We start from the raw sequence: 20,632 nt of genomic DNA on the forward strand, positions 1-20,632 counted from the left end.
TGCTGGGTTGCTCTTTGAGGAGATTTGGCCAAAATATAAACTCCAAGGGACATTTTACAGTAAAAGAAAAATATACTTGTCAAAAACATAACAGAAGAGCCATACACTAGCAGTAACCACACACCAGCAGTGGGTGGTGGTCAGGCTAAGGATCATAAAAACACATTTTTACCGCTAATTCTTTTGACTAAATCAGACGACATATAAATGGAAATCCAATAAATTGTTGTGTGCTACAATGAACCGACGATACTCGCCAACGTAGGAAGGGGTGATGAAACATTCCGGCTTTCATCATGGACTGGAGAGTTTTTCCTCATAATTCTTCTTCCCCCTGTCAGCTTTTTGAAACCGAGCCATGGGAAATACCGTCTCTGATAGCTCGGCAGCTAATGTCAACGCCGGACCTCAGAGAGTCATTCGGGATAATGTGGCGCTGCTGAGTGCCCGGGCTTCTGCTCCATAAAAACAGGTGGTCCCAGGGTCACCCCTCCCTCCTCTTCCCCTCACCGCCTCTACTTAGCATACCTTATGGCTCCCTCCCCTCCTCTTCCCTCCCCTCCACCATTCCCCCAGCACACACGGGAAAGGTTATTTGGACAATTGGCGCTGATTAGCTCTTGATTTGGCTCGCTCTGTTCGTTTGATCAGACCGTGGCATGGAAGCGAGAAAGCCAGCGCGATTGAGGGCCGCAGCTGTGGCTCGGCCGTGACTGATATTGGGTGAGGAGAACCAGAAGGAGGGGAAGGGAGGAAGCAGCATGATAATGAGGTAGGGGTGGAGAGGTAGAGGAGGAGGAGGAGGAGGAGGAGCGAGGAGTTGAGGGTTTAGGGAACTCAAAGGTCCTTTGCTTTCTTGGCAGTTTGAGTTATGGATTCGGCTGCTGGCAGAGAAAAAGGGAACTGCTTTGTCCCTGTTATTCCAGGTGTGGGCCCTCATCGAGGAAATAAAGAAGAGAAATCCCTCTCCATCTTCCTTTCAACCTTTCATCCAACAACCTGCTTCCATCCTCTCTGTGCTTCTCCTGGGTGGTGGATTGAGACCAAGAAGTATGTGGGTGCTGCTTGGTAGCCGGCCGGTGAATCAGGTTCTAAAGTCTGCTTTGCCCTAAAGTGTTTTGGGGGCGGTGTTGGCTGTGCTTGCTGCTCTGGTCTTGGGGTTGGATAGGCTTGCTGTAGGGTTGGCCCGGAGCCTCAACCTGGCCAGTCCAGCCAAGATATTTTTCTCACAGTACCGGCTGCTCTATCCATCCATCCACTCATACAGCCAGCCAGACTAGTGGGAAGGCCTCTCACTATTTGGGTGTTTAGCCAACAAATCCCCACTCCACTCCTTTGGCCTGTCCTCTACACCCATATATCAGTCGGACGGCTGCCGAGGAACCCGCCATCCAGCCAGCTGAATAAAACAGAGATTAAGCCCCAACCCAAATCCATTTAATCCCTCGTTCAACAGCTCTCGCCGTGCAACTCCGACCGCTGTGAGAACTTTGGGGGTTCTTCGGTCTTTACTTTTTCTCCCAGTGACCTCAGGGTGGCTGGTCGGAGAGGAATTCTTGGCCCCGGTCACTAAAATGATCACATTTTCAGTTGTTGTGCATGTCGTGTTTGAGTGTCGGCAATGAAAAGCCTTGGTTACCGGGGTGTGTCGGGCTGGGGACGGCAGCCAGCTGGACCAGTCTGCGTTAACAATGAAGTGACATCAGGTCAGCATCGCCGAGTGGTTTCAGCAATGTTCCCGTCAATGGCAGATATCTGTGGTCAGTAATGAGTAAACTACTCATTGATAGATGATAGGTAGATGATCGACAAACAGATTTGACGTATTTTGCTACAATTGTTTTCTTATGTCTCGATTAAAACTTGGAGGTTTCTGTATTTTAAGTGCGAGCCGTAAACTTTGAGAAGTTGGGAGGCCTTGATGAGGGTGAGCGAGAACGTGACAGGATTTTGGCAATGCAATATTCGAGTTCACACGGACCGGGTTAGAACCACAGTCGACGGCATTTATTTTGTTGGCACCTCTCAGGCGGTGTGCAACAGCGTCCAATAAGCAGCAACGATATGGCCCATTGTCAAGAATTCGTCAGCTTGGCGGCAGCATGTTTGCTTTTGAGATAGTGCTGAACCAGCGAGAGCTGCTTTTCAATGAGTTTACACAACAAAACCGGGCCCCACAGCCCCGTCCAGGGCCAGGAAGGGGAGGCACTGGGTGCCGGAGGAGGACTGGGCATCTAGGGCAAAACCTGAGGGGGACCCGGGGGGCTGCGGGCTGCAGAACAGTCACATGACCTTTTCTGGAATGCTGTCACCCGCCTCCCACTGAAACACAGTCGGGCTAATTAAAGTTTCAGTGGCATTGGATTTTCACTGGCACAGCACCTCGGGCAACCTTGGGGGCTCTTAGGCAGGCGATACACGCTGAGGGAAAGACGGGGGATAGAAGGAGAGAGAGAGAGGGAGAAAGAGAGAGAGAGAGAGGAGCCTTGGAGTTGAACAAGAGGACAGCCACTAAAGGGCAGCAAGGCAGATCCAAGTGAAGCACAGACAACGTCAGTGGCTTTCCAGAACACATCGGAGGATTAGATATATAGAATGCAAATCTACAGTCGCAAACATGCACACGACCGGGCTATTTTACATAAGCTCCCACATGCTTTGCCCTTGCAAATAGTAACGCTCAGAATATTTAAGATCATTCGGAATTAGAAATGAAATTGAAACTGTCCAACTCTGAACAACTGGGCGAATGCGAGAGCTAAGCGAGAGATATGCGACGTCAAAACGCTGAGTGCTTTTGAGAATCTTATCGGGCCGCCTCTCCGGCTAATGGAATTTCGATGGGTCAGTATCAAGAATAAATGCATGACTTATGGCACGGCTACCAGGAGCATTACCAAATACGCCGGACAGCATGTTCCCGTCTCCAAAGGATCATTGAATAATTGGCCCGTTTGACCAGGACATTTCTGGAAATATGGCCAAGAAAAGGTTACGCAACCAGACAGACTCGCTCATTTCACAATCTACTGGCCTTGTCTCCATTAATGATCTTGACCCCCCTCCCCCCCTTCACCATTTGAGAAGCGAAAGGGCCTAATGGAGCCGAACAAAGCTGCTTGTGTGTGTCTCTGTGTGTCTGTGTGTAAGTTTGTGCGTAACTTTGTGTGTGTGTGTGTGTGTGAGGCCCATGGAGAAAGTAAGCCCCTGTGATTGTGTGTCACAGCCTGATGAGGTCTTGGTCTGTGATTCCAGGGAGAGGTGGTCCAATCTAAGCTGTATTAGGCCTTATTGAGCTGTGTGCAGGCAGGTGTGTGTGTGTGTGTTATCTCTATCAAGAACATTTGGCAGAGCTTTATGAGTACCTTTGTGTGTGTCCCTAAAACACAGTCAATCGGTATCAGTTTAATGGGGTGTGGAAAGTATGGTACAAGGGCCTCTTTTCATGCCAGTAATTTTCTTCCAGAGGGGAACTCTTTGCTTTGATCAGTTTGGCATTTGAGAGCTTTAATATGACATCTGTGTCCAGACAGCACCCACATCTCCACCCACATGAGAACACTTTAAGTGGCCTGTTGTATACCATCAATATTCCATAATGTTTTATTAGAAATATCCACAGATGCTCGACCGCGTCGATGAGGCCTCTTGACATCATAGTTAATCTCATCATTCAATCACAAAATGAGCCAGTTTTGGGCGAGCTGACGACCGTCGGCCAGGTGCTCCGGCTTTGATTGTCGCTCGACTTGGTGGTTCACCTCATGCCACTGAAAAACGATCCCAACGCAAATTGCTTTTCCATCGTGCCCAGGTGCAACATCTTTGACAGAAAACGTCTCTGGTCGGTCCAGCTATTTATTCAGTGAGTTACTGAAAATGATTTGGACTGCGGGAAATGTTTTTCATCCATGTGAAACACCTCTATCATTTAAAAAAGTAGATCCTGTTTCTACTCAATGCTTTTAAAGAAGACAATTTAAATTAGTACCTCTATTGCACACACACATATATATATCCACATATGCATATATATGCAGATGTATTAATTGCACAGAATTAATTTAATCATAATGATTATATACAACATGAATTTTTCCACACAAAAAAATTAACTTGTTCCAAAAAGGAGAAAAAATATAATTTACATGGACTATATGGAAATATTACTATGGAGACACAAAGTTTACACATGAAATAAACTCAGTGCTTGACATTAATGTAAGCTGTATAATGAGACGGGAGCTGGAGGAATAGATATGGAGGCCTACTGTACACTGCGTGTTGCTAAATGCATGCAGGCATGAGAAGCACATCACGGCCAATTACCCCCCACAGTGGCATCGACGAGTGCGACAGGGTTCTTCTGTATTTAACTGTACTCACGGTTGGCAGAGTTTGATGAGGTCCTGGTCGGTGGTCCCAGGTGGCAGGCCTCGGATATACAGGTTGGTCTTACTCAGCTGCTCCGCCCCTCCCTGGCTGCAGCTGTTGGTGCTTGGGCTGGGAGGAGCCATGGGATGAGGGGGTGGAGCATAGGACTGCTGTAGGGGGAAAAAAAGAGAAGAAATATTTCACACCAACAGATAAAGATATAGGTTTCATTTATTAAGACAGGTGAGGTAAAAAAAAAATGAAATTAGTGTAAAAAAATAAATATGTTAAAGGAAACATCAGGCATCATAACTTCAATGTCATCGCAGTAACTGATCAGAGTCACCAAGACATGGAAACAATTCACCCAATGACACAAACTAATGAGTGTAATTAATAGAAAACTCAACCTCAGCCTTGAGATTGAGGAACACATTGCAAGGGAAATGTTATCATGTGGAGAAAAAAGCTCAATGACAAAATAAATAGTCCACATTTTGCGTTGAATGCTTCCACTTCCACTTTAGCTGGTACATTGCAAACATTTCTTTTTTCATTGTAAGTAAACATTTAACCAAGGCGCCGCGGTGAAATGACAGTTCATGGAGCTTCCAGCAGCTCACAACCATTTTAAAGGACGGCCACATACCCTCAAAACCAGCTGTAAAACAATTTGCACCTCCAAGGGTGTGCTATCCTTTTCCTATCTCCCAGAATGTGTTCAAAATGTTTGAGCTATGTGATTCCCTCCCTTTTCTTCCTCGCCTGCTCTCCTCATGTGCCTGTTGTGCTGTTAGTGTAGATTTATGGTGTAGGAGTCAGGGCCCCCTGCTCACAGCCCATTTATATCTCTATTGCAGGGACACTGCACATAGTGACAGGAAGAGAGAAGCAGCGCCCTGTGGGCATGAGAGAGAGACACACTACAGTAGAAGAGAGTGAGCGAGAGACGATGCACACTGCAATAAAGTAAGTGAGTGATGGATGAAACGGGGAAAATAAAAAAAAATAGTGAGGGAGAGGAGGGGACATGACTAAATACCACCACCGGCTCCAGTTAAGCATTTTAACCTCTTATCCTCCCCAGAGAGAACCGAAGGACCCCATACCCTGCTGCAAGCACACACACACACACACACACACACACCCACACACACCATTAGCCCTCCAATCCGCCCCACACGATAGCGGCGGCTGCCGAAGCATGGCTGATTTGATGCGCTATTTTAAGCGTGTGCGCCGTGCCAGCGTGTTGCCTCCCGCTCCTCAAACAAAGAGCCGGGGTCCCTGGAGCGTGAAGAGGGAGCCAAGTCCATCAATGGACGGCCAATTACCACGCTGAGCTAAGTGGAACTGATGGGCAGCCACTCGCTGTGCTGGACGCACACACACACACACACTGTACACACACACACAGACACACACACGTCACGTGATGGCACAGACACACCTTTGAAGAGGCCGTGTACAGGGCACCTTCGCCAGTGGAGCTGCAACGATTCATCCATTGGTTGCCTGCTGGTGAATTAATCGCCCGCTATTTTCATATTTTAATAAATCCGTGATTTGAAATTCATTTGAATGTGAATCTTTAGTTTCATTACTTCTCTGGTGTCGACAGTAAACTGAACATCTTCACAGTTGTGGACAGAACAAGTACATACTGGGCTATGGGAAACACAGATTGATATGTTGTTCCCCTTTTCTGACGTTTTACCCCACAACTGTGAAGTTCAAGTCTAAAGTTGCCATGTTTGTGACTGAATCCACTTTGCATCCCCCCCCCCCCCCCCTCAAGGCGATTGGGCTCCACGCTGCTCTGGTAGCCTCTGATCCCGACTCGTCCCCGGTCACTCATGTCGTGATGCATGGCAGTAGAATAGAAGAATCGTAATCTCTCCAGTGCTCCATGGGAGTTATTTTCTCCCACTCAGTCACTGGAATGTGCACAGCTGCAGCTCCAGCCTCGACTTTGAGGATTTTTCACCTTATGCCCCCCCTTCCTGCCTTGGCCTCTCGGTTTTATTTCCTCCTCCTCGTCCACTGTAGCCAACATTAAACGTACAAAGCACTTTGCATAACCGTGCGACACGAAGAAATTCACCAGCACAAACGGGAGGAGCTATAGAGTGTCTGTCAGCGCTGAAGGTTAATTGAAAGCCTCCTTCTGTCTTTCTTCTTTTATTTTAGCCATTCAGTAATACACACATCCCCCCTCCTCCTCCTCCTCCTCCTCCTCCTCCTCTCTGGGCTCCAGCCTTGGCTGGCGTCCTGGGCTTTGGAATTCATGTGTCCCGCCCTATCGATTTGCTTTCATTTGTTAAGGTCAGAAGCTGAAATCTTACACAATGAGGCGTGGAGGGTCAGAACCAGCCCATTACTTACAGTGTTGGAGAAGACCGAGAGGGCGGTGAGAGTCCACCGGGAACAAGATGGGGGCCGGAGATCTCAAGAGGAATGGCGACTGTTAGGCTCGAAACTGGGACGAGGCGAGTGGGTTTAACATCAAACTTGTGGATTTAATGGGGGGGGGGGGGGGGGTTATGAGGTTATGAAGGGAGTTCCTTGCACATTAGAGAAATGCTCAAGTTGGATGAGCAAAATGGAAAAGGCTCCTCAAAAAGCGAGCACACATTGGCACACACACACATTCCCACCAGAACGCTTTCCCTGTTGTTGTTCTTGTTTTTTCTTCCGCTTTCTAATCAAATTCTCTCTCGGCTTCCGCCTGTCGCGCCCACTGGAGGTTAATAACCGAGCGTGCTTCTGTTTCCGGATGGTTCCGTGGCTGCCGTTTGTCCTGTCAGCTTCTGGAAGAACCGTCTTTTCAAATATTTCACAAGTGCAGGCCTTATGAGTCAGGAGGATGAGGGTTGAATGCAGCGCTTGACAAAAGGGGGGCATTGCAGCAAGAGAAGGGAGGGACAAAGGAAAAGAAGATGCTAGAGAGAACGAGTTAAAGAGAGGAATAGAAGAGAGTGTGGGAGAATAGCTGGTTATGACACTTCAAAAGCCTCCAGGTGGTAAATGAGAAAGAAAAAAAATCCATTCTCTCTCCCCCCCCCCCCCCCCCAAAACCAGCTGTGACATGCTGCTACAGAGGCTTACTGGGGATTTCAATTTGCCGCACTGTATTTCAGACGGGCAGGATGGTTTACACTGGCCCAATTTACTGAGCCAGTCGGGCAAGGGGGTGTGGGGGGTGTGGTCACAGTCTCTGTGACATGCCAGCCGATGTTTACGGGCATATTGAGTGAGGGTGATACATCTGACATACGTTGCATAGGCTGATTTTCACACACCCACATTATTGAGTTAAACACATCACAGCCACAGAGAGTAACACGTCGGCCCCGACCTACGCGTTATGTACATGTCGCTGCTCTGTCTGCACACTGTATGAAGCCCTGATGCACCCATCGTCCAAAGTTTGACGAATGGTTTCTTCCACTTTATGACTGGGAGAGGTTTCTCAAGAACACTTCAGTTAATCAAAAACATGTAAAATAAGATTCACAGGATAAGGATAAGATGCCGTTGAAATTGTATGACCAACTCATTTGTTAAAATGAGGACCGTGATTAAAACAAAAATGATATTACAATTGCATGAAAGATTTCTATCAAAAAACTGCTTTTTCCAAGTCCATAATATCTTTGGATAAGGAGGTTCCTGAAAACATACCATGTGAGGAGAGCGCAGAGGGCGGCTGTAGCACTAATTGGACTGAGAGCAGGGCTGTGGCTTCCCTGCCTCCCTGCACTCTGCAGGGCAGGGCGAGAACTGGGGAGAGGCGGCTGTGCACCACCGTGGTAATTGGCCCTGATTTATAGGAGGCCACAGCAGCCAGCCAGAGCGAGCTCAACACTGGCAAGAGGCCAGACAAGGCCACGCTGTCAATATCAGGGAAGCAGCCCGGCCCGGCCCAAACCCCCACGGCCAGCACGGCGCTACTGGGGATCCGCTGTCGCCGTGTGGGGGGGGGGGGGGGGGGGGGTCGGTGAAACATGTGCTTGTGTCTGTGTCTGTGCTTATTTCTCTTTCTGTTTGTTCCCGTGTTCAAAGAGGAAAAGAAGAGAGAGAAAAAATGCCGCGAAGACAAAATGACAAGCAGTCTCCTTGAATTGAAGAAAAAAGCCTCTCAGCTCATCCTCCATTAATTCATGCTGGCAAAGTCTCTGCAAAGACTTAAAGACAAGCCCAGTCCCAGAGGCATCCCTTCTAAACTGCCAGAACTAACAGTGAGCTCTGCGGTCGGCCGCGTTCACATCAGCCTCTAAGGGCTGGAGGAACACAAAGCCCCCCCGTCCTAGCTGCTTCCAAACCGTGAGCTCTGAAAACATGTATGCCGAGAGTACAGGGAGGGACGCCGGAAGAGAGACAATCCTCTCGTGTTTTAATGTCTTCTCTCATTGTCGAGGTGAAGCAGCCGGAGGAGTGACGAGCAAAACATCGGCGAACGCACGCGGGAATGCAAAGCCGAGGATTCTACAGCCGCACGCCTCTCCATCTGCACGGGCACAGAGACAATGCAGGAGGACGGAAAGCAGACGGGAACAGGGACGCAGTTACAGGTACGAGGAGGCCCGGGAGAACAAGAGGAGAATGGGCAGGAACAAAATAAATAAATATAGGAACAAAATAACAGATTCCAGGAGTAAAGGAGTCTCTCTGGGCTAGAAGCAGCCTGCGGGCCTCCTTCCTCAGTGGAAACAAGGAAGCCCTGGGATCTGGGACAGTGGTAAGCCAACACTGCCCTGGACAATGACGCAGAGGGCTAATTTTAAACGTGCTGATTGGTCCGACTCGAAGCGGTGGATGGAGCTCTTTCTCTCACTGCCTCACGTTCTCTTTGGGGCAGATTAGACGGGGGTGTTGTCTCCTGTGTCGGGGCCCACGTGTCTGGATACAGAGCCCCACAGTTAAAATAGAGGGCATATCTTTCCTGGGGGAGGGGCAGGAGATAGGATGCATACATATTAACTGACACTATGGAGGTAAACAAGACGTGCTTTATGTAGCGCCACTGTTTAAAAACACTTCGGTTTGAGCTGCGAGGGGCTGTGACATGACGGGGAAACAGTCCTGGGTGTAAAATGCATCATTTCACTGCGAGAAATCAATTGGAAATGGTGCATTTAAGTTGGAACTTTCATTTATTTACACTATAAGAATTTAATTGGTACTCTAATCCGAACAAGTACTATGGGATCAATAATTGCTCCCGAATCACCAATCTAGAAATACAACAACCTAGACCTGACCGAGAAAAGAGCTTTCTTTCCGGGCAAAGGGTGGGAGGTAAAGAGTGGAAGTCATCGTATCATAATGCCCCTATGGTTATTGATATCTAATTATCGGTCTCTCTCTGTCCTCTAAACATCTCAGAATATTGATTAACTTAAACAAACAAGCAAACGGTGCTATCTGCAGCAGAGGGGGCGGGGCTGCAGCGGAGGGGGCGGGGCTTCAGGGATGAGGGATGTTGTCTGCAGAGGGCCTTAACATGTTTTATGGTTATATATTTGTATTTATGGAGGTGTTAGATTGCTGAGACCGGCTCATTAATTCAGGCATGTGCGGAAGAATAAACAGGTGTGACCGAAATGAAAAAGTGTTTGAAAGGCTAAACGCCATAAAATATGGATTTTAAATGAATATATTTTTGAATTTTGGAACAGCGGGTGGAGTATTGTACCTAATCTTTCTGTAATGAATATCAATGTTATGAATGAAGCGTTGACCGATTTAGGAACGGCCCTCGTAAACACCCATGTTCAGCATTCCCGACACAATAAATAATATGTTATTAACTAATATTAACTAATACTAGAAATACGCTTGAGGCTGTGAAACATAGCAGGGGGACGTTTGAGTACAGAGTCGAGAAGGTTTCACTGAGTGAAATCATCAGCTGATATTTATACAATACAACATACGACATGTTGAGCTGGTGTAATGTAATTACGAACGTACATTTGACAGGGATTGTCACAATTAGGAACTCGAGCGGTAATGAACTGCCTGTTCAAACATTTTGAGAATCCATTTCCAGCATCGGAGCCGTACCTCCCTCGGTTAGGCGTCTTGTTTCGTGCGTAGGAGCTGGGACTAAAGCCACACGAGCACACGATGAGCGCCCCTGTTTATACCACTGGGACAACCATAAACTGGCTTCTCTGCGGACATTAAAGGTCAGCCGGTGTTTAGGTGACATAACTGGGACTGAAGTGTGTTTGCGGAGAGCGATTAGAGCAGTTTGGCTGTGGGTGAGGAGACTGCCGCAGAGGGATCGGTTAAAATAAAGATATAGCGAGCCGTGGGCAGAGTCAAAGTGAAACTCGATGGACATAAATATTTGGCTTGATTTGTCATCATTATGGCCAGCTGGGTCTGTTTGCTAGCTCGCCGGTGTGGGGGTGGAGACTGCAGGATGGATGGAGCAGGAAAGTGGGAGGACAGAGGATAACAGAGAGCGTGGAGAAGGAGAGGAAGAGAATGTTCACAATGTGGGTCTCGCTGATAGAGTGGTGCTGCGATGCATGCACAAAGTGTTTCCAGATTGGCCCACAGCTCCATTTAACCAAACCCTCAATTTCAGGCTGACAAATGTGGCAAATTGATTTTTATTTTGTGTTCTATTAGTCATTTAGTCTGTAGAATGTCTTACAGGATTATAAAATGTGCATTGTCACTTTTTTCCCGAACAAAAGGTCAAAAAAATAACCAAACCCTCACCATTCACAATACTTTCAACCAATTAAGAAACATATCAAGTGGTGTGAACTTTTGCATCTTTTCTTTGGTGTCATATGTGAATAAATGTGTTCTGCTCCAGTTGTATTATGTATGCACAAACAGAGGGATGGACACTTCTCCCAGGCTGCCTCCCGGATAGAGAGAGTGGCAGAGAGACACTGGAAAACAACACACGCCACTGTGAGTGTCTCTCTAGGTCCAAGAGAGAGAGAGAGAGAGAGAGACACAAATACAAAGACATGGGACACATTGATACAGAGGAAGCTTGCGCCGTCCCAGAATGCCATTTGTTGTGCCTTTCTCCAGACAATCAAATTTACGTCTCCTCTTCCAGAAGGTCAACTGTGCTCAAATTCATAAATAAGGCTGTAATTGGTGCAGGAGCGGCAAAGAGGCTGGAAGGTCCCCGACAGCCTCGTGCAGGAGTTACTGCCCGGCGCTGACTCCAGCCATATGTTCACAGTAATACGTAATGTTTGCATAGCTGAGCGATGCTGTCACTGCTCTTACAAATAGAAAGCTCCCACGGAGTACGTTGACACATTAGTGCAAGCAGCTTTTTGCTCAGCAAATGTTAGAACAGCAGGCGCACGCACGTGTGCACGTTTCTGCGTGCTACGCTTTGTGTACGGAGAGAAAAGGTTGAGTTTCAATCATTGACCTTCAGCAGGCACCAAGTTCACAGACTGTAACAACGTCTTTACACTCAGAGCCATGAGCAGCTACAACTAATTAAGAGTGAGCTGGCAAACAGCTCTGTAGAGAAGATTAGAGGGGCAGAAGAAAATAATCCATTGTTTTACAGGAGAGAGGGTCAAACAGGGGACAGGGAAGGCAGATCGAGTCTCTCTATCCAAGTCTCTTGAAATATCTTTATAACCTTGAAGGAAAACAACTCAATTAAGGAAAATAAAGCAGGTTGAAATACTGTTTCAGGAATGTGAAGACTATCGTCAAATAGTAGACTATTTGCCTTCCTGGATTTACTCAATGGCTTGTTCCATTTTCATTTGTATCATATTGATTTTGTCGTTTGCCTCATTTTAAGGTTGTTTTATTTCAATTATTGAGTTGCTAATTGTCCCCTTCTTATGATTCGTCAACTTTGAGAATAAGTGGTTGTTTCATATCGAACGACAAACAAAGATCCACGACACTTGTGTAGAAATAGAGTCAGTGCTTCTGGTGTGTGAGGGCTCAACCAGCCTTTCACATTGCTTAACGACACCGCGTACCGGCCTATTGCCGTAGTGTTGCGTCTTGTTGTGCGAACGTGTTAATGCCGTCTCTGCCTGCGGAGAAACACGCGCGGATATAATCTCATTGATGCACACAAAAGTAGAAGTGTCACACCCGACGTGAACGCTGCCGTGCAGCGGCTGATATGTGTAGAAATATGCACAGGAGAGAACACGCATTGTCTTCCTGCTTTGAATATTCATTCTCCCTTCACATGCAAAGTAGCTGCACCGGGTCTGGGATGTCACTTGGCCCTCCCCCACCACGGAATATACCAACTGAAGGCTTCTGACGATTGCCAGACTAAATACTGGCACTAAACACCGGCCGTGGCTGGAAGGCTTGAGACGCAGGTCGAGCCAATCAGCTCGGGGCATGAGAAGCGGTCAGGTTTGGAGTTTACGGGCTTATTTTACGACGTACATCTCAAAAACACATCCAGGGGTTTCACACGGTGATTCCCACCAACCTGGAGCTGTGTTCTCTCCTCACAGCAACCGGAGACATCAGGTGTACCAGTAGCAGCAGCTAGGCGGTGACGCACATGTTTAAATGGACAGAGCACATCAGAAATTAAGTATTATTCAAGGTCTATTTGGCTCCTATTCTTTCTGATTACTCCTCAAATGTTCCCACTCTACCTACACCATTTAAATGAGGCACAAAGTGCTTTCAGTTCTTTATGACAAATGGAAAAAAAAGAAAAGAAAAAAAAGGATCCTTACTGTGTGAAAAACAAAATGCCTTTTGAAATGGCACATTATCCAGCAATTCTGTAATTGCGAGGCGAGCTGTAAATGAGATTTTGATGGATGTGAAGTTCTGCGTGTGTTTGAGAAAAGGTCGTGCAGCAGCAGGCAATCAAATCGACAAGATTTTTTTTTTTTTTAAATGAGGGGATGGGGGGTGGGGGGGGTTCGGGGGTGAGAGAGAAAAAAAGAGCAAGATGAAAACATCATCACGGATCTTTTTTTTTGTTGCATGTTTGAAAAATCTAATTGTATCCAAATATTTGCACAACAAATGTTACAGTTTACCCGGAAAATGTGAGCGCTGCGTCAACACCTGAGGGCGTACAGTACAGCAGCACGACTCACGCTGTAAACCATCCCACTTTACTGCTGCTCTTTCCACTTTTTGACTATATATCTTGGCAAGGACCATCATACGTCTCCGTGAGTGTCTGACGTCCCACCTGTGAGGCGCGACCTTCAGACTCCAGGCAGGCCTTTTAGTGCTTTAGTCACTTTGCTGTGGCCCTGGACGAGATCTAATTTGTCACAATATTTGCTGCAGGTTTGTGCTCTGAAGTGGGCTGACTTCAGGCGATGACTTATCATCCTTACTGAACCGGTGCATTTTGTCAAAGCAGTAAATCAGCGGCAACATATGAATCTCTCCAAGCATTGTGTTCTGACTCCTCACAGCCTCGGCAGCTTGTCTCGTGCATACATTGAACTGTCTCCGCTGCTTATCTCCAGTCCTGTGGCCCATCTCTAACACCCCCCCCCCCTACTCCTGTTTTCCTCTTTCTAACCTTCCATAACTGAATCTATCACCCCTGCTAGTGCTCCATCCATCCTCTCTTCACCCTCTCCAATCCCTTCAGTCAGCTCTCATCTGGCCCTAAATCCATCCCAATCCTCATCCGGCAGCTAGTCCTCCATTTCTCCTTCCTGTCCCCCCCCTTTCCCGCCCCGTCTTCAGAGTGTCTCTCCTCCTTCTCTCCTCCCTTTCTTCTCCCAGTCTGACAGCCGTTGGGGGAGTTTTAACATGTGCAGAGTTTACTAGGCCAAAGACGACGCCGTGCTAGAATCTGCAGAGTGTGTTGAGCAACTCTCCCCCTTGAAGAATATCAGCGTTACTCAACACACACAAAACAATGTGCCCTGTATCGGCCTCCTCGGGGATAAGCTCACATACTGCAGGCAGCAGCAGCCCTGCAGAGGATTGTTTTACTTTGGGTCAACATGAGAACAATGCCGCAGTGAAGCATCGTTGGGATCCCTGCTTGCTATTCTGCCTCTGTTCACCTGGATCTGTCATAACCAAGAAAGAAGCGTCAGGAAAAGTACGGTTTTCACATCAAAGACAAGCATCAAACAGAACCCCCCCCACCCCCCTCATACCTTGTATTCATTTTGTATTTCCCTAACCGTCAGTCTATTTCATTTTTTATTTTCAACACAGGCGCTTTCAGTATCTCTGTTGGTTCGCCTCAGAAGCGCCACGCCCCTGATTTAAGACGGAGAGAGTCGGCCTCTTCTGGGCAGAGCGTCCCGAGCTGTCGATCCCATGACTTACGGGAAACCAAAGGGGAATGATCTGTGCTTCCCAGCTCACATGGGCAGAGTTCAATCAGTCCGGGTGCGGCGCTTTATCCAAAAGTGTCACAACGGCGCGATAAATCAAGTGGAGCGCTGTCGGGCAGCCAGCTTGAGCGAGAGATGTAGGACACGAGGCGGCCGGGAGGCGAGGAGCGAGAGAGTTGAAGAAAGAAAGAAGTTAAAAAAAAGTAGCAGAGGGAGAGAAAGATGAATAGCGATGCAGACGTTGACAGAAAGGAGAAGAGGTGCGGTGTCTGAGTTGTCCGTGCCGCGGCGGCGTGATTTATTCATGAGAGAAGTCACCATTGCTGTGGAACGGGTGAGCGGAATGCTGTAATGTATCCCGCTTTGCCCGACTGCTTGCCTCAGTGACTCTCGTTGGGGCCACCGGACAAGTTTAATGCGTGTAGCCCGTGGACACGATGGGGGGGGGGGGGGGTCACAGCAAGTGCAGATAAACACAGGCCATCTGGGTTCAAGCAGGTTAGGACACACGCAACACCGATGCTATCAGCCCTCTTGATATCCTCCAAAGGAAACTGAAGTTACACATTTCTACATAAAAAATAGTCAAGGATTGTGCACTCCATTCATGCATCATCCCCCCCCCCCCCCCACACACCATTCATTCCCATTGAAACCAGACTGAAATGAGTGCCGCCACTCGGTCTTTCCCTGTGTAGTGTATCTATTCACAAAGCTTCTCAGAGGTCCAATTTAGCATCACTGTGCCGACAGAATGGCGATAAATTTCAAGAAAAGATGTGCAATTGTCCCAAATCAGAAACCCTGCTGCAAGCTGCCCCATGAATCAAAGCCGTGGGGATGATGGCTCTTCTTCCCTGTGACAATTGCTTTTATGCTCTCACTCAAAACAACTTTCTGAAATTGTTTTAGTTTTTTCTTCAAGAGGCTATTTGGACTCATGATGTCACCCTTGTGTCTAATGCACACACATTTGCAAGAGATTGAAAAGTAGTCACTGGAACATTGAGCGTGTTCTGTGGAATCCCCTCTCAGCTAATGAATCTGACAATCGGCTTTTATTTCATTTCAAATGTACATCTTGCGTGACGAAAATGATCCCTGTTCATGTTTTTTTATTCACCCCCACCACGGCTCTTCTTCAAAGTCAAATACAATTGAGTTACAAGTTAGTACATTCTGTTCCGCGCCGTGTTTTTACAGCCCGGCGTTATACTTTCACAAATTGCGAGGAGACGTCAAGATGAAGATCAGCGGCGGTCTGGCCTATTGTACTCGCTAAAAGGTTCCTAAACTATTTATTTACCCTCCAATGGAGACTTTTCACGAGACGACGGCAGCGGACTGTCATTGTTGTGGTGCGCGGCCCTCCATTCTCCGGCTGAATGTGCGGGGCCGCGCTCCGAGAGAACAGCGCTCGCTCCATTGTCCCGCCGCGCAGATTACCACATGAACAGGAAGCTCCTCGGCTCGGTCGTCTGCCAGCGGCAGCAGACCACGTCTTAAAATACCCAAGACAGCGGAGTCATTGTGGCGCTGAATATGAAGGGGTCTGGGCACAGCCGCGGACGGACCATTACCATCACAATGATCCTCACGCTGGTTCTCTTTTTTGGGGGGGTTTTGTTAGTTTTTTATTATAATTTCAGAGACCCAACGGATGACGAGGAGGCGAGGCTTGCCACACACAGAACGCAGTCGACAGGCCAGGGTGGCATTCCTCCGTAATTTTCTCGAGATAGATTGTGCTGGAAATGCAGAATTAATTAGTTTCGGGCGGCTTCCCAAGAGGCCCAACTTAACTTCAATCCCATCAGCCTAACATCTCCTTAAGACCCATCTCGAGGCCCATCGATCGGTCTCACCAAAGCAGAACTACGGTACACTGAAGGACACCGAGGGAGACGGAGTTACACGTTGGTTAACCGGAGGCACATATTGAGGTAATTAAAGCAGGAAAGCAGTCATAACAAAAGGCCGTCAGTAGACAGTGTAATGGTAAGTGCGTAGTGAAGGCTACAGCTGGTTGGCAGGTGTAGAGAGGACTAAAGATAATGAGGCTGAGTCACAATTTGGAAAAGTAAGAAAGTAAGTAAACAACTCGTGACCGACAGCAGACGGCGGCTCCCCTTCAGCTCCAGTCTGGGCCCAGTTCTGGTCCACGCTCTCCAGGCGGCTGCATGGTTTCTTGAGACGACACGTCATCCTGAAGACCTGATCGTGGTTTGGGGGGCAGCAGACTAATAAAAAGACTCCAGCAATAATCCAGTCAAAGAGACAGAAGGCAGCTCATGAAAACTCTACGACAGCTGTCTCTGACACTAAGGGGGTCTAAATCTTTAGACTTCTAAGTGAGTCTATTTCTGCTTCCCAAGACTAAATTTAGAGAACACATTTAGCCAAAACATTGATGACTGACAACAACTTTACTGGCTTTTTTAAAACTGTCTATCCTGTTTGGGAACTGCAATTGGTTTGATATGGTTGAGATTAGAGATGTAGATTTATATATTGGAGTATGAATAAGGCGTTAGAAGCCACGATGTGGCGTGCATTGTCAGGACCCTTGAAGGTGGACCTGTGTTTAGTTTTTTCTACGATTTGACTGATGGCATTAAATGGTCAAAATTCGTAGTAAGCTAACATTTAAACATTTAATTAAGAACGTCCCTATTTGCGATACAACAGCTCATTTCCTGTGCACACATCTCAACTGCATTGAATCCACATCTCATTAAGTACAATATACGCGCCTTCCCCAGAGCTCCCTTCTTATTAGCATGGCTCTTCATACAACCAGTACAACAAAATATAACATGAAATACCTAATTAGTAGTCTATATATCGACCACTAAGCTATATCTATATTTGTAAATATTTCCATCAGCTATATTTGATGCGGGTGGATAAATAGCTCTCCAATTATCACTAGTCAACATGATACTGGTGAATCAACACTGTACGTCTGTTAAAAATAATATTTAGACTGTTTTGCCTTGTTGTCATCCTGCTGCCACGAGACAACAGCGTCTAAAAAGAGCATCTCGCATGAAGCGCATATTCTCCAACTGTTCAAATTGCTGCTTTGTGGAGCCCAGAGGGAGGAATGAAATGTTCAAGGGAGGAAAGAGGAGAGAGAGAGAGAGCTAAATAAGTGAAGGACATCATCTCCGCTCGGTATTCCCCTTGGTTGTACGTGGATGTCCGTGGCTGTACGCGTGGTTGTTGCTCGTGGTCGGATGTGTGTTTCTCAGACAGGGCGGTGCACTGATAAACCAACAAAGCGCTGCTCTTGTGCGATGAGCATGACACTGGCCCGCCGATTTTTTCCGAAACAAGGGGCGCATCAAAGAGGAAAACACCGAATCGAATGCCAGCTAAAGGGCACTTAAGCTATTCCGGTGACAAAGTGGACCATGGCTAATGTATGTTACCAAACGGCCATATCAGCGCAGGGCAGTCAGGATCTCTATTTAAAGACATCTGAGAGACCAGCCTTCTCCTCTCGCCTCGTTCCCTGCAGCAAAATAATAAATAACCAAATCACAACACACTTAAAAGCCCCCCGTTTGCCACAATATCCACACATATTCTTCTCTCCACAGTTCCACTCCTCTCTTAACCGCTTGGAAATATTTCAATTCTGCGGGAGAGAAAGAAAAAAAGAAAGCCATTCAGATGAAGTAATCAGTCTTGGCTCACTCTTTCTCCCTGCGACAGCCCTATTTGACAACTCTGCTACATTAAACAGCCCACTGGTGAAAAAAGAGAGAAAAAGGAATGCATCCAATTATTCATGCATAATGATAGCTGTGTTATCCAGCAAGGCGGGGGCTCCCACACAAAGCAGTTCCCCTTCTCCGTCTAATACATCTTAAGCGCCGACTATCGCCAGGAGTCTTATTTGATGGGCACCTAATTCCGCAGCGTTCCCGACGATCCTCGCGAGTTACGGCCCATTGGCGTAGTATTTATGATGAGGTGATGGTACCCAGGAACATTAACTTGGTGTCCCAACATCCCCCGCCCCCCCAGCAAAAGGAAGCAGACCTTGGCCGTGGCTATCCCAGGGTCATGTTTCAGCCTGCTGGATGGAGCACTGAGTTAACAAGCAGGATCTCCCCCACCCAGTATATGGCTGTGAAGACCCTCTATAGAGACATGAGCTCAAGGTTCACGGCACCTCATTGCCGGAGCTACGACCAGGCGATAAATCCTACAGCGGGAATGAATGTGTTGACCTTGAGGGTAGCCGGTGGTGCAAGTTGCAATCTAATCCCGTACATTAGCCCATCTGTCGCCCTGGTTCTTCTCCTTTTACATGCGTGCTGTTGAATAAACGCTGCATTCGTCCAGTTTGTAGATGGAGAAAACATTTGTATTATTTTTTTTAAACACCGCCAAATCAAATGCTGGCGCTCAGTGTTGTGAAGGTTATATGTACTTCGATCGTAGCGGCGGTGGCACAGTGCGCTGACAGCTCACGCTGTAACACATGCAGCCGGTGGTGCTCAGGTGGCTCGGCCCTCTCTCTCTCTCTCGCCCTCCGTCGCTGCACCTAGTCGATGGGCCGTGCTTAATAATTCATGGGCTGTGAGAAGCGGCATGCCCTAATTGGTGGGCAGGCTTAATACTTCCAGCACTGCTGGGACCAGAAAAACAAAAGCAGCCAGCTTTTCTTTTTTCCCTCCGTATTTCTTTCTTCCCAGCCAGACTGAGGGTAAAACATTGACTCGCCTCGCTTTGGTTTCAAGTTTAAAGGCCCCCTCCTGAAATCCAAGAAGCGCCTTGAAGCACAGCGGCTCAGGTGTGCGGGAGCAAACAGTGGAATCAGGCTCCCTTTTATACACTTTGAGAGTGAAGGATGCATCCGCCCTTCAAACCCGGACCCGCTCTCCTTCTGCTCCTCCTGAGAGTCGGATGAAGTGTCGCCGGGTGCCGGGCTACAAAAAAGGACACCTTAAAAGTGACGATGATGCCACTGCATAATACATTGACGTCTGTTCGGCAGTCGGCAAACGCCGGGTGAGGCTTCAGGGAATACACTTTTGCATTGTATATATTATGGAAATGTAGTATACATATATTTATAAGTACAAGATGATGCAGTTTGCATTTTCCTGCTAAACGGGGGAAAAGGATGCAAGACAGGTGCCCAGAATGCCCCGGAAAGTTTCAAAGCGACAGCTGCTGACAAGACAGCGCTCACGGAGACTAGAGGGCTAAACAAAAGGTGACAACAATGGAAGCCGTGTGTGAATTAGGCGTCTGCAATATGACACCAAAGGAAATGCTCTCCTGCCAGCTGGCATCATGGACACCAGTAGATGCTCTTTTTAAACATCTGGCTGTGTTCAGGCATTGGAAATATCGCAGAATCAATTAGCATGGCGTCTGTTTTTTTTGTTTTGCATCACGTACAAATTCATTTTTTAGGGATTTAATTCAATGGATTAGCTCAGAACAGGAATTTCATCTGATTATGTTTTCCACAACCAGCTGCTCAACTGAATGGCTGAGAAAGTCCTAACATGAGCACAACATCACAATATGAAATTACAGAGAAAAAAACCTGTAATATCAGCCATCTCTGGTACTTGATATACTGTGATGTCTTCCCAAGGTATCAGTAAGCACACAGATGTCTGCATCTCTTATCTCACATTTCCATATTTTATTATGCTCATCAAAACATCTCCTTGTTTTTCTTCATCTTTCCTCAACAGCTTCTCTACTTATTTAAAAATAAATAAATTAAAAAGTTTCCCGCCATTGTGGAACGAGCAAAAGAGTTAGCTATCTGCTCTCAGGAAGATCCCACTGGAGACTCCCAGCAGGTTGCTGATGTCTCATTGTAATCTTCGATGTCTCCTAAATCCAAACACAATTTTCTGCGACTCGCTTTTAATTTCATCGTCTGTATCTGCTCCCCGTGCTCCGGTTTGCAT

General features: G+C 47.2%; 1 protein-coding gene across 1 annotated transcript in view; it reads right to left on the reverse strand.

The window, feature by feature from the left end:
• Positions 1–20,632, reverse strand: part of rbms3 (RNA binding motif, single stranded interacting protein) — a 182,406-nt gene that overhangs the window by 145,387 nt on the left and 16,387 nt on the right. The window contains exon 2 of the mRNA XM_056425448.1: positions 4,387–4,544. Coding sequence (XP_056281423.1) covers positions 4,387–4,544 — 158 coding nt within the window. The remainder of the gene's footprint in view (positions 1–4,386; positions 4,545–20,632) is intronic.

Source organism: Pseudoliparis swirei, chromosome 1, assembly GCF_029220125.1.
Source record: "Pseudoliparis swirei isolate HS2019 ecotype Mariana Trench chromosome 1, NWPU_hadal_v1, whole genome shotgun sequence".
Lineage (NCBI taxonomy): Eukaryota > Metazoa > Chordata > Actinopteri > Perciformes > Liparidae > Pseudoliparis > Pseudoliparis swirei.